Source organism: Camelus bactrianus, chromosome 14, assembly GCF_048773025.1.
Source record: "Camelus bactrianus isolate YW-2024 breed Bactrian camel chromosome 14, ASM4877302v1, whole genome shotgun sequence".
NCBI classification, from domain to species: Eukaryota; Metazoa; Chordata; class Mammalia; order Artiodactyla; family Camelidae; genus Camelus; species Camelus bactrianus.
In genome coordinates, this window is record NC_133552.1 from 20471810 (window position 1) to 20485807 (window position 13998).

The 13998-nt window shown below is 33.8% G+C and overlaps 1 protein-coding gene across 11 annotated transcripts in view; it reads right to left on the reverse strand.

The window, feature by feature from the left end:
- The window catches only part of DGKH (diacylglycerol kinase eta), a 160428-nt gene that overhangs the window by 30003 nt on the left and 116427 nt on the right, over positions 1–13998 (reverse strand). For 8 of the 11 annotated variants that reach the window (XR_012511716.1, XM_074378233.1, XM_074378237.1 and 5 more), the window contains exons 16-22: positions 13070–13343; positions 12271–12393; positions 8958–9086; positions 5227–5344; positions 4882–4992; positions 4644–4740; positions 429–536 (exon numbers count right to left, since the gene is read on the reverse strand). Coding sequence is in view for 10 of the 11 variants with exons in the window: in XM_074378233.1 (XP_074234334.1) it covers positions 429–536; positions 4644–4740; positions 4882–4992; positions 5227–5344; positions 8958–9086; positions 12271–12393; positions 13070–13343 (960 nt within the window). In the remaining variant the exon portion in view is untranslated. The remainder of the gene's footprint in view (positions 1–428; positions 537–4643; positions 4741–4881; positions 4993–5226; positions 5345–8957; positions 9087–12270; positions 12394–13069; positions 13344–13998) is intronic. The other 3 variants (XM_074378238.1, XM_074378230.1, XM_074378235.1) reach the window with 2 other exon arrangements.

Here is a 13998-nt window from a genome sequence, read left to right on the forward strand (position 1 = left end):
AAACAAAAAGAGCTCTAAATCTCAATGGCTAAATGAGACCTTTTGTCACTTCTGAAAATTAAAGAAACAATAATAAGATACACATAAATTCAGAAAATTGAAAGTACAGAAAGGTATTTTGGTAAAACAGAATAATCTCTCTCTCTCTGCTCAGCAAAATGTCTGTGTTCTAATCCCTGGAACCTGTGAGAGTTATCTTACATGGCAAAGGGATTTGGGGCCTTGAGACGGGAAGATTATCCTGGATGATCTGGATGGGCCCAATGTAATCACAAAGGTCATTACAAGTGGAAGATCAAGGCAGGAGAAGAGAGCAATGCACTGTGTGTGACAAGGACTTAACTGCCTTTGCTGGCTATGAGGATGGAGGAAAGGACCACAAGCCAAGGAATATGGGCTGCTTCTAGAAAGAGCAAGGGAATACTTACATCATCTTCTTTAGTTCCACCCCAAAAGTTAGTGCCTCCAGCATAGCTGGGAATGTTCAACACAGCTATTCCTTGCAGACTGGGGAGAGGAATATACTGCCCATCACACTGTAAGGTCAAAAGCTTAAAGGTCAGATAAAAAGAGCAAAACCACTGGTTTGGAAGACACTAGAGTACCAAAGATAAAGGATGATGGAGGAAAGTGTGTTGGTGATGTTGGCTCTCCTGTAAACATATTCCCACACATTACCTTTATATTATTTTTTAAATTGAAAAAAATTTTAAAGACTAAATAATTATAGCAGAAATTGTTACAGAACAACAAAATTGAAAAAAAAAAAGTTTTACAAAACAATCTAAGTGTCCTTTGATGGATGAATGGATTTAAAAAAGTGGTAGATACATACAATGGAATATTATTCAACCACAAAAAGGAAATCTTGCCATTTGTGACGACAATGACTTGAGGACATTATGCTAAGTGAAATAAGTTAGATAGAAAAAGACAAATACTGTACGATCTCATTTATACATGGAATCTAAAAACAAGCAAGCAAACAAAGAAACAAAGTCAAATGGCTGAAATTATCTTCAACCTTTAGAACAAATGAGAATCCAGTTTGAACCCATTTTCAATCATTTTAAATAAAATAAGAACACTTTATACTTGATTTACCCACCATGAGTGTTTTTTACAATTCCTTTCTTTCCTTTTTTCATGAAAATACATTCAAAGGTCCACACAGTATCTAGGTAGTGTGGTACAGTGGGAAAACAGTGGGCCTGTTTTGAATTCTGTCCCTTATTATTAAATTTTTGGAGCTTCATTTTGCTCATCTGTGAAATGGGCTAATAATCCGCAGCCCACAGTGTGGCCAGTAAAGCAAGGTACAGGAGAGCACCTAAAACACGTAGTAGGAAGTCAGTAAATGTCTCTCCTCTATCACAAATACAAATTAATGTTTTATGGTGAAATAGCATTGGAGTTGAAATTTTGACTTCTCCAGTTACCAACTGTTTGATCTTGGGCAAGTGACTTCATGCCTCTGAAATAATTAATAAAAGACTTGCCTCCTAAAAAATGATAGTCACTACCTCATAAAGTTTAAGAGTCAAAGGCAATATGTAGCAAACATTCAGGGAACTTCAATTATTGTAACCCCATTTAAAATACAGCCATAATTATTACTGTATTAATGAATTAAACAAAGATAAAAATTACTATTATATAATAAACCAAATTAATATAAAGCTTTAGAATATAACAATATAAACAAATTATGGAAACACTGTTATGAGATTACAGAAATATCTGAAATTACAAGAAATGTGAATTAAACAACTATTTGTCCTTTATCATGTATTTCATTATAGATTACAGGTGAATATTGTTTTTTAAAAGGTGTTTTCTTCTTCATTTATCTTAGTATTTAAAGGACTCAAACTAGAATTTGATCATTATTTCAATTAAAAAAATAGAACAAGCTGCTTGGTGCATGTAAATTAGGCATATTTAGACAAAAAAGTCATTCTTAAGGAAAAAATTTGAATCTTAATGACATGACATTTTTCATTCATAGGTCAAACGTGTTTCTATTCTAAAACTAGCAAAATTTGATGTTACGATGTCACTCTACATTTCTGGCATTTCCATGATTACAGAGAGGATTATAATTCTCACTCAGAGGTTCTGAAATTTGGGTCTATATCAGATTCAGTTTATATGACTTGAGAAACAGACTTTGTATTTATAGCATTCTTTTCAGTTTCAACTGCGATTTCTTGTGAATCAGCTCAATGGATTATGATTTTGCACAAAAGCATTATTGTATCTATTTTGCAGATGGAGAAACTGAAGTCAAAGTCTTTTTCTGTACAAATTCAAAGTCAAAACATGAACTCAGATTCACTTTCTTCTATACAACAGGGAAAGGAAAACTTTCCTGAACAAAAAGTTAAGAGTTTTTTTTGCCAAGCCCTGGCAATAGGTGAGAGGGATCTCTCTGGGAAGAGATTCCCAAGTCTTGGATCTCTCTTCTCCATCTTTATCCCAAGTGATCGAGCATCATGGAAATGAATTTTTAGACAACGGACTTTCTGTGGTCCTCAGGAATAGCAGCTGTTTCGTTTATTTTTAACTACGGCAAAGAACTCTCTAATTTTTCTACTTTACTTTTTATGTATAGTAACATGCTTTCATTTATCTCGGGTTACCAATTCTATTTTCCTTCAGTCATTTAATACAAAACTTCTGTATCAAGAGTTCTTAACCTGAGGTTCAGAAACCAGAGGTCCACGGATAGATTCAGGGGTCTGCTAACTTGAATGGTAAAAACGTATCTCTTAGGGTTAGCAACTGCTGAAATCTTGCATTGCACTCAATTATAAATGCTGATAACAAACCACACATTAGCAATACTCAGACTTCATCATCGATAGAAACAGATATTTTTTGGTATTCTATTGCTGATGTTTCAGATATCTTGTAATATAATTTATGTTCCTCATTGCTTCAAAAGAATGGTACTTATTATATAAGCCATTAGATTTTTGTCACATATTTCTTCATACTCTATGCTTCATACTCTATATTCATACTTTTAAAGTGTTACTCTATAACACTTTAAAAATATTTCGATAATTTATTTCAATATTTTCTTTTGTAAGGCTATCTATTTTATATAATGCATTTAAAAACAATATTCTGAGAGGGGGCCCATGGTTTCACTAGCATGTCAAAGGGGTCCACAGCTCAAAAGGTATAAAAAACCTCTGTTAAATGGAGATTACAAAGCAGCTGTCTAAGATATTGTTCAGAATTTGGACCACCAATAGAAAAGGACAGAAATAGTATTTCTGAAATGCTGAAAGCTCTATCGGAAACAAAAGCAACCCAGTCAATCTGTTCCAGATAGTCCTCTTAAATCTTAAAGATGGCCAGCTATGGGTCTTGATTACAGCACTTAACAAATTATAGTAAAATGATCATTTACCTATCTTGTTTCCCTCTCAAGTCAGGGTCAGGAACTGTGCAAGATAACAAAGTTGAAAACCACTTCCTACCTGTCCTTAAAGAGTGTGGCTGAGTAGGGTATAGGCGTAAGAGAATGAACAGCTATGTACAGAACCCAGCTGCCTGAGGGATGAGGCTGTCAAGGAGAGCATTCACGAAGTATGAACCTTCCTGATTTTATACCTTTTCAGGCAGTAACATCTATCTTAATTTTGCAAGCAATGATAAATCAGACCAGCTGATCATGTAGTTGTAAAGGACATTTAGTTGATAATGAATGAGTCAGGCACCTCTTTAGTTCACATTCCAGTGTTAAGATAACACTTAAAATAGTAACGCTCTGTTTAATTCATTGAGCTGTTGACTTAAGATTTGTACACGTTTCTGTATGAAGTGTATAACTCAATTTAAAGTATCTGGTTATTAAAAGAGACAAGATAGGAAAGACATGCCTATTAGCATAAACAGTGAGCCCTGAATCAAGGATGAAAGAAAATAAAATTCAAAGAGATTAGTAGGGGGAGGGTATAGCTCAGTGGTAGAGCACATGCTTAGTAAGCATGAGGTCCTAGGTTCAATCCCCAGTAATTCCATTAAAATAAATTAATAAACCTAATCACCCCCCCAAAAAAACAAACAAAAAAAAGAAAAAAACAAAGAAATTAGTAGATTTTTCAGAGCAATGTCCCCAGTTTTCTTTTTCCTATTACCGGAGGAGATTAAATAACTTTTGCTGTCTTTATATAAATTAGTAAAAAAAAAAAAATTAAAAAATTTAAATGTTCAAAATCTCTTTTTATTTTACTAACTTGTAAGAAATAATTGGAACAAAAATATATTTAAATTAAAAGGTTCTATTTACTATGAATGATATCTTCAGGGATTTGTGAAATGTCAGGCATTATAGAATTGGGCCAGAATTTGGAAGCTTAAATGGAAAAATCTGTTAAAAATCCTATCCTATATATATGTACCCTCAAGGCCCCCCATTTTCAGGATCTGATGACAATGATAATTAAGTGTGTCACTCACATCCAGTGTCTACACCTCCTCTGGTATAGAGTTGATAACCACTTCCATTTTAAACCATAGGGTTTAAACACTATTCTAGACAAATTGAAGCTAAATCAGCCCCACAAATACATCTTTTGTTCCTAACAAGTCAGAGAATCTGAAGTGTCTTTACTGCAAGACGAACTCACCTCAAGTTGAACCCTCTGTTCTAAATTTTTGTATGATCTCTGTAATAACTCCCGGGTTCCAAGGACTCCATACCACATCAAGTTTTTAGTTCGGCTCCTGAAAACAAATGTTGGCAGAGAATTTCAGGAACTCTTATTCATTTACTCTTTAAAGGTAGAGTGAGCAAAAGAGGTAACAAATGAAATTAAAGTTAAGACTGCTTTCATGTAATTGCATTATTACTATTACCAAAATTACCTGCATTTTTCAGGGTGCTCCTCTCTCTTATTATTAAATTCTAATGAAATTTTCGCATCTAATCCAATCCCAAAGTAATTGTTCATGACACATTTTTCTGAATATCCATCTCTATGATAATAAGAGAAAGTACGTGAAGGTCAATTTCAGGTTCAGGAACAGATCATGCAAACCACCGTATTTCAAATGCGTCAATGTTCTCATCATTACCAACGTTTGAGATTTTCTGATGATCCTTTTTGTTTGTGAAACCATATTTATTGCAATGCATTTAAAATGTTGCTATTTGTATAAAACAGAAACAAGAAAAGCCAAAAACAAAATATTTGCAAAAGTATTTCTTACACTGAATCTGGATCTGGGTCAATAAATGGCGTTGCACCAAAAGGATCAATATTTGCTAGTAACATTTTGTTAATAATAGAACTCCCAGCAATTGAGGCAGCTAGTCCTGCTCTTAAACCTGGCCGGAAAAAAAAATACAGGATCACATGTTAGGAGGAAAACAGAAAGAGCCAGTCCATTGTTTTTAGAACTAACCTGAAACACCTTGCTCGCAAAGCATGGTTTTCAGTTGAGTCTGTTCTTCTCATTAATCAAGACTAACAACTATGACATTGGTAAACACAAGGTTTTTGATGCTTCTTGGAATCTATACATCGTCATAAAAAAATGAAGCAGGTGAGGACCTTAATAGGAGTCTCTTTGAGACAGTTTCTCATTTCCCATCAATGATTCTATACTTCAACAAGTAAATATTACTTCTTTCGTATTAGCAAGTAAGATAGCAAGTCTGTAAGGAATTTACAACAAAGGCTGAATTACCCAAGATGTCATGGAGTTATCACTTCCGTATTCTCAAAGCAAAGATACTAATACTCAAGTGAAAATGCTGACATACTAAGATGAAAACTCGGTGCTGGTGTCAAGAGTGAGTAATCGAATATTAAACACAAGTATTCGTAAATTTCAGAAGAATATAGTATTGAACATTAAAAAAATGAAGCATTTACCTTACCTCTGTATATGCAAACCATCTGATTTATTTCAACAAGTAGTTAGCTTTCCACTAACTACGATATTCAAAGCTAAAGAATTTTATGATCTACCAAACCAAATATTAAAGCTAGAAGCACTAAAGTCTGGAGACACGACAAAGGAACAGGGGGGCCTAAGAGAGCCAATAAATGGAAAAGAAAGAATAGTGAAGAAAAATACGTCATGCAGTTGAGAAACACCAGGAAATTAGGGAAAAAATAGTTTCTTTTGCAAACATTCCTTTCCTCAACAATGTGCTCCTCTTAGAAGATGGTCATTATTTTAGTGACAAAGTTTAGCTGATTATCAAATGATCAAGATGAATTTTATTCTATCATTTAATTTCATAGTTTTGAATATGCAATGGTATACTTTGTTATGCCAGTTCCCTTTATGTCTAAATAAGTAAATAAATGAATAAAACAACCATTCTGGTGAGAGAAAAGAACAGTGTGAAGAGGTGAAGGGTCATATTCCAGCTGCCCCACAGAAAAGTATAACATTTTCTAATCCTAAGGTTAGCCATATTTACAGCTTCAGCCCAGAAAATTTCATCCTGGGGTCCCAGACTTGAAGAGAAATATGACTTCTAGACATGGAAGTCTTTCCAGTATCAAACATGTTCTGGATTTATCTTTCCTATTTTAGTACTTTCATCGAGATATAATTCACATGCCATAAAATTCACCCTTTGAAAGTGTATAAATTCAGTTGTTTGTAGTCTATACACAAAGTTGTGCAATGATCACTACCTTCTAATTGAGACCTTTTTATTACCCCTGAAAAGAAACCTCATACCCATTAGCAGTCATTTTCCATTCCCCCATTCCCTTATCCCAAGACCCTGGAAGCCACTAAACTACTTTCCTTCTCTATGTAATTGACTATTCTGGACTTTTCATCTAAGTGGAATTATATAATATGCGCCTTTTTGTGTTGAGCTTCTTTTACTTGGCATAATGTTTCCAAGGATAATCATGCTGTATGTAGCATTTATCAATGCTTCATCTTTTAAATGGCTGAGTAATATTCCATTATATGGATATACCACATTTTGTTTTTCCACTCATCAATTCATGAATATTTTGGTTGTTTTCACTTTTGGGCTATTATAAACAATGTTGCTATAAACAGTCATGTACTAGTTTTTATGTAGACATATATTTTCAGTTCTCATGGGTATATATGTAGTAGAATTTCTGAGTTATAGGTTAACTCTGAGCTTAACTCTTTGAGGAACTGCCAAACTGTTTCAAAAATGACTGTATCACTTTACATTTTAAACAGCAGTGTAAAAAATACAAAAGTACAAAAGTTACAATTTCTCCATGTCCCTGTCAGTATATGTTATTATCTGTCTTTTTTGATAGCCATCCCAGTAGTCTAAAGTGGTCTCTCATTGTGTTTTTGATTCGCATTTCCCTGATGACTAATGATGTTGGGCATCTCTTCAGGTGCTTATTGGCCATTTGTATATCTTTTTGGAAAAATGTCTACTCAGATCCTTTGCCCATTTTTAAAATGGGATATTTATCTTTTTACTGTTGATTATAAGATTTATTTATATATCCTGGATACTAGTCCCTTATCAGATATATTATTTGCAACTATTTCTCCCATCCTGTGGGTTGTCATCTCATTTTCTTAATAGTGCCCTTTGAATCACAAAAATCTTTAATTTTAATGAAGTTCAATTTACCTTTTTTTTTTTTTTCCTTTTGTTGTTTGTGTTTTTGGAGTCATGTCTAAGAAACCATTGCTTAATCCAAGGTTATAAACATTTGCATCTATGTTGGCTTTTTATAGTTTTACATTTTTAGCTCTCACATTTCAGTCTTGTATCTGTGATTAGTTAATTATTATATATGGTGTGAGGCAGGGGGTCCATCATAGTTCTTTGCATGTGACTATCTAGGTGTCCCAGTACTATGTATTGAAAAGACTATTCTTTCCTCATTGAATAATTGTCTTAGCACATTTGTTGAAAATCAATTGACCATAAATGTAGGGGTTTATTTCTAGACTTTGAATTCTATTCACTGATCTTATGATTTTTTATTTTGACCAACATTTCCACACATTTGTCCACTTCCCAAATTTCCTTCTGTTATTGATTTCTAATTTCATTCCACTGTGGTCAGAGATCATAATCTGCATGATTTCAATCCTTTTAAATTTATTGAGAATTGTTTTATGGCTTAATGTATGGTCTATCCTGGAGAATGTTGCATTGCACTTGAGAAGAATGTATATTCTGCCCTTGTTAGGTGGAGTGTTCTGTAGACATCTATTCGGTATACTTGTTTTATATGTTTTTCAAGTCTTCTATTTCCTTATTGATCTCTGTCTAGTTGTTCTATCCACTACTGAAAGTGGGATAATGAAGTCTCCAACTATTATTACTGAATTGTGATTCACCTTTAAAAAGAACTTGTAGGAGAGACTGATTTCCCAGGTGTATTTTGGATTCCAGTCTACTCTGCAATGAATCTGGAAAGTTTTCACTTAGCCAAACAACTGGCACTGCAGGAGACCTCTGAGACATCTACATTTACCGCCCTCCCCTTCCACATAAGTTCTTCGTTTTCCACTAATACTATCCTAATCCCAAACCCTTATCAGGGCTGAATAGATGCCTCCGATGGTCCAAAATCAAGCAATATTACCAGTCTAAAAATAACTACAGAGACTTGTGGTGTAAAACTAAGAGGAAGGCTGTGTTGATCTTGTAAAGGTAGTAGAATATAGGATCAAACTTACCTTGAGTATTTAAACGCAGATTCCTGGGCTCTACTCTAGAACTACCCAACCAAAATTTCTTAGGGAAGGGCCCAGGAACCTGTATTTTAATACTTCCTAGGTAATTCTTTTATATACCAAAGTCTAAGGATCTGCATTCTGATTGATAAGAGTACCAACAACATTTTTTAAAGAAATATTTGTCTTTGAGAACATATTTCTATACTTCATGAAAATGAGTACTTAAACATTTTCACAGAAATACTTTGAAATACACCATGTTTCCGAATCTGTACTACCTGGGCAGATTATTCTGGTATTGAGCACAGGGAGGTTTTCTTTGCTGGCTGCCACAGCTGGACCAGGGCCAGAGTCAGTTTGGGAACGTCCTGCCCGGCCATCTGGAGATCGAGGTGCAGTTTTAACTGCTGGCAAAAAGTCCAGGGTAAAGAGAGGCATTGATAAAGTTATAAAAATAAGCAAGTCCCTATACACTTAGGACATAAAATAATTTCCTACATGTTTAAATTGATCAGCAGAACTGAAAATATTACATTGTGTTTACCTACTGTTTTATCACTTTTCTTCCATTTTCTTGGAATTTACTATATGGAAGGAATCTGCCACAAGTAGATGTCTTGATCTCTCATTTCAAATAGATCAATAGCAAATAGATGCCTACCATAACTGAAGGTCAGTAATACTCATCCTTTGAATGTGAGCAATCCATATTTACAGAAAAAGGAATTCTGAAGCCTGACAACTTTTGAAAATGGAACATATGTGTTGTAATGTATACTATCAAAGCAATCTTTTTCTCATAAATGTTGGGTGAATGATCAAATTTAATCAATGCAATTCCCAGAGTTAATAGTGAAATATTAGTATTTTCTTCTATACATAGTAGGAAAAATATGATTTTTTCAAATGAAACCAATATGCTTTTTCTGTAATTCTCAATTATTCACTCCAGACAATCATTTGTCCAAAATCGTTCTATGATAGTCTTATAAAAGCTCAACACATTTAAAAATTATTCCGAAACAGAATTACTCTCAAAGTAAACAACAAAAAGAGGGATTTAATTCTATCTAAATGGAGGCAATTTAATGGAGAGCAAATAGTATCTTTAACTAATTTAGGAGTAGTTGGCAGGTGTTTAAAAAAAACAGTAATCCTCAAATTCAATTTAAAAATACTCTAAAACTTAATTATCTTTATGCTCCCTAAGACTAATTACAAACAAACTATATTAATCTCACCCTCTCATCTTTCTGTTCAAAAACAGTCCAGTTGCATTAAAGAAAGTACCAGAACAGCCACTTTTTTCTTTTTGACAGATGGGAGGCCTGGAGCTAATTTCTAATAAAAACAACCTTTTGATATTCATCTCTGATAAAAACCAGAGAGTGTCCTAGTGACTAAGATTGATGTTCCATTGCAAATGACTAAATTAATGTTTCACAGTTCTTCTTAAACATAACATCTCATAGATCATATTGATGTACTGTATTTCACACATCTCAGACATACAAATTATTACACAATTCAAATGATAATATAATGAATGTGCTTCAAAAAATGATGATTAATACAGAAACACTTCTACTGCTACTAATTCCCACTAAATTGGATTACCAGCCAAAAAATAAGATCAAATACTGCACCATTAAAGAACTGTTTAATTTATGCCTACTTCAGTATCAATATCTACATCTCTATATTTATGTTTTTTAGTTTCTTTTGCAGACTACAATGGAAGTGTTAAATTCATGGGTGTATAGTAAAGTGGGATGGTAGCTGATTGGAAAACCATTACTAATGAGTGCTGAAAAATCAATCCTCCAAAGGGAGCCATTCATTATGTCTGGAATGAGCAGTGTCTGGATATCAGTGTGTCATTACATTACAGAAACATCTGGAGAATTCTGTCTAAAACGGGGCATGCTATTTTAATGGAGCATCATATTGACCAAGTGGGTGCAACCAGAAAAACAAAAAGTCTAAAATCATCAAGTTAAAGATTGGTAAAACAATTTAAGGGAGAGAATCTGGAAAAGAAGATATAAGGTGCGGGAAGCGGATGTGATGCCATGAAAGCTGTTTTCAGTATCATTTAAGGGCTGCCACATGGCAGAGTCATCTTCAGTATCGTGAAATGATATGTATAAAACTGCTTTTAAACTAACCATAAAGCACTACACAAATGCCAGTAGTCGTTACTGTTATCACACACAAAACTTTATTAATAGTAACTGTAAACATGGGCAAGAAATTTGAGGAAGAAAATAAAAAGCTCAATATAAGGAAAACCTTTCTAATAACTAGAGTTGACCACGAGGGTGGAATGCAGTGAAAATGAGTGATCCGAAGGTTCAGGACCATCTGTCAAAAGGGTTATAAAATTGGATTATATTCCGCGACATTTAAGGTCTAAAAGGTCTACGGTTATAGAATTGGGTTGTATGCTGAAATAGATACATAGAAGATCTAAAGGGGCTAAGGTTGCAGAATATGCAAACACTGTCTGCATGCCAGGCACGTGAGGTCTCTAAGGTCTAATTTCAAAGTTTCTAAGGAGGACAATTCTGCTAGAGTGTAATTGGTAGCAGCAACAGCAGAAATAGTAGTAGTAATAATAATAATAATAATAGTAGTAATAATAACAGTGATAATGACAGCAAACATTCCTTCACAGCACAATGAACCAGGTGTTATTCTAGGCACTTTACGTACGTTAACTTATTTAAGCTTCACAACACGTAGGTATGTTATTATCTCCATTTTACAAATGAGGAAACCTCAGAGAACTTAAGTAATCCACTCAAGTTTATATGTCATGAAAGTAAAAGCAAAAATTTAATGATTGCACACAGTTGTGATATAATAGTACTGGCTTTTTGTTAGCACGGTGTAATTACTTTCATATTATCTTCTCATCTTCATTAATACTTTCATTTCTGCTTTGCTTTATTCCAACACATTAATTTTTTCCTTATACAGTATGAAATATTAAAGTATAAATTCATCTTCAGTTAAAACTTCAAAGGTAGAGAAACAGTTAATATTCTTCAAGCAACTACGTATTAATTTCCTGGCAAAAATAATTTCAGGAGAGATGGGTTGTAACTAGATGTCCTATGGTTTCAAAGCTTAATTTGGCGATAAGGATTATCAACCATCTCGGCTGATCAATGGAACTCAAGAGACTGCTAAATAATTTAAATGTCAAGTTTTATGCAGATGGGGCCTGCAGCTTTCATACAATTCTCAAAGGAATTTGAGGGCTAAAATAGGTTAAAATCTGCTGATTTACGTGTTTATTCCCTCTTTCTTCAGGAAAATTAACATATTTAGCTATGTTTGGTCCCCAAATCCTTAGTTTATTATGATGATCTCCAGATTATACGATAAAAAAGGGATGTGAGTGTACTTGACAATCATCTAAATAATGTTACTTTCATTATTTTAGCATTCATGAATGTCTAAGCTTTAACTTCTGGAAAGCCTTGTTAAAAATACAAATAGTTTATCTCAAACTGATAAGCCTTTCAAAGACTGAAAGCAGAATCGCATTTTAATTCCAAAATAATTTTATCATAGTTTTCTTACCAGTTAATGTCTCCTTTGCATCATCTTCCTTTGATTCTTCTCTAGACTCATCAGTTTCCGTGCTATCATAATCGAATGACTGATTAACTGGTTCAGAGGAGTGCACTGGCTGCTCATCCATAACTTTAAGCAGTAAGAAGAGAAATTTGTTTGGACAAGTGAAAATAAAAATCCACAAATATTAAAACATGCTTAAGAAAGGAAAATTGAAATATACACCCCCCAAAATTTCATATTCACGAATAAACAATCAATTTGGAGTCATCTGATGTCTGAGATTATAAAAGGAAATATTTAAAATTATCAAAATTATATTTTTAGCAGAAGAGAAAAATAAAATACAAGAATTTTAGAGAATGAAATACAAGTCCAATTATAAGCTGTAAAAGGTTTTTGGATATTAACTATTTATATTAAAGTTAACTTTTAGTCTACTACTAAAATTCTCGAAGTACAGACATTATAATAATATAAAAAATTAAAATATAGATGGAAATTTTATGAACTCTTAAAAAAAACAACAAACATTTAGGAAATCAATATTAAGAAAATATGTTCAAAGTAGTTTAGAGGTTTGATTTTCTTTAAGACTTAGATTCCCATTTAGTAAAAAAAGATTTTAATTTTGGGAATATTATTTAAAGATAAGCTTCCATTTTATTTTTATGTTTCCAGTGTACTTTATCTCTGAGATTTGTTTAAGGGTGTCCCGTCTTACCAATAAGAAAATTTCACTGTGCTTGCCCTGCAAACAGGAGAGCCGCTAACTTCTTCAGAAGCTGATTTTGTGACTGTTTACCTTTTGCGGCTTCTTCAATGACTTGCCTCACTGCTTTCTTTAAACTGTTTGCCCGCAGCATTATTTCCCTCGGTCTGACGGCTTTCTGGGAGGAAGGTTTCGCAGTGTCATCCAAGAGTTGTTCCTTGCTTTCACACAAGGATTCTTCGCTGGAAGATTCCACGGGATCTTCCTCCACGATGAGAGAGCCGATGCCTGGGAGAGCCGGAGCAGCCTGGGAATCTGTGTGCAAAGCCTGGAGCAGTTGTTCAAGCTTCTCATTGAGGACCGAACACTACGGAAAAACAAAAACACAGGAATCAACCTTCGTTTAGTGGAGATGGAAGACAATAACTTAATGGTTTTCGATTTTAGAGGAAAGATGCTACACTGATGTTTACCACAGATTGGCTATCTACTATAAATTGTACTTCAGACAACTTGTGGACTAAATAATTCATAATTTTTTTAAATAGCACAATTAAGCTCTAAATTTACTGGTTTATACTTCCAGTATTCAAACACCATTTCATGGGTGAACATCTTTACAACTTTCCTAAACCTATTTTTTCTTAAAACAAAATAGCAAAAGCTTCACCATAAAGTGACACATTACATAAACAATTTATCCATTATACAAAATTTGCTATACATTATACAAAACATTGCATAAACTTTTGTTTAACGTAATCAACTTACGGCACCGTTTTGAGCACAAACTGCCAAGTCTGGCCAAGTCTTCTATTCTAAGCTCATCTTCAAAGCTTTGGTTTACAAAGGAGTGAACAGCTCTTAAGGGATTACTGGCTCAAAGAAGGAGCAAAAGGAATATGCACAGGATAAAGAAGAATGATGCAGAAAGACAAACAGGTACTCAGCCCTTGTTTCCTTCTGTTTTTCTTGGACTGTTAAGGGTAAAGAAACACTTAGGACTGAAACTGTTAATGCTA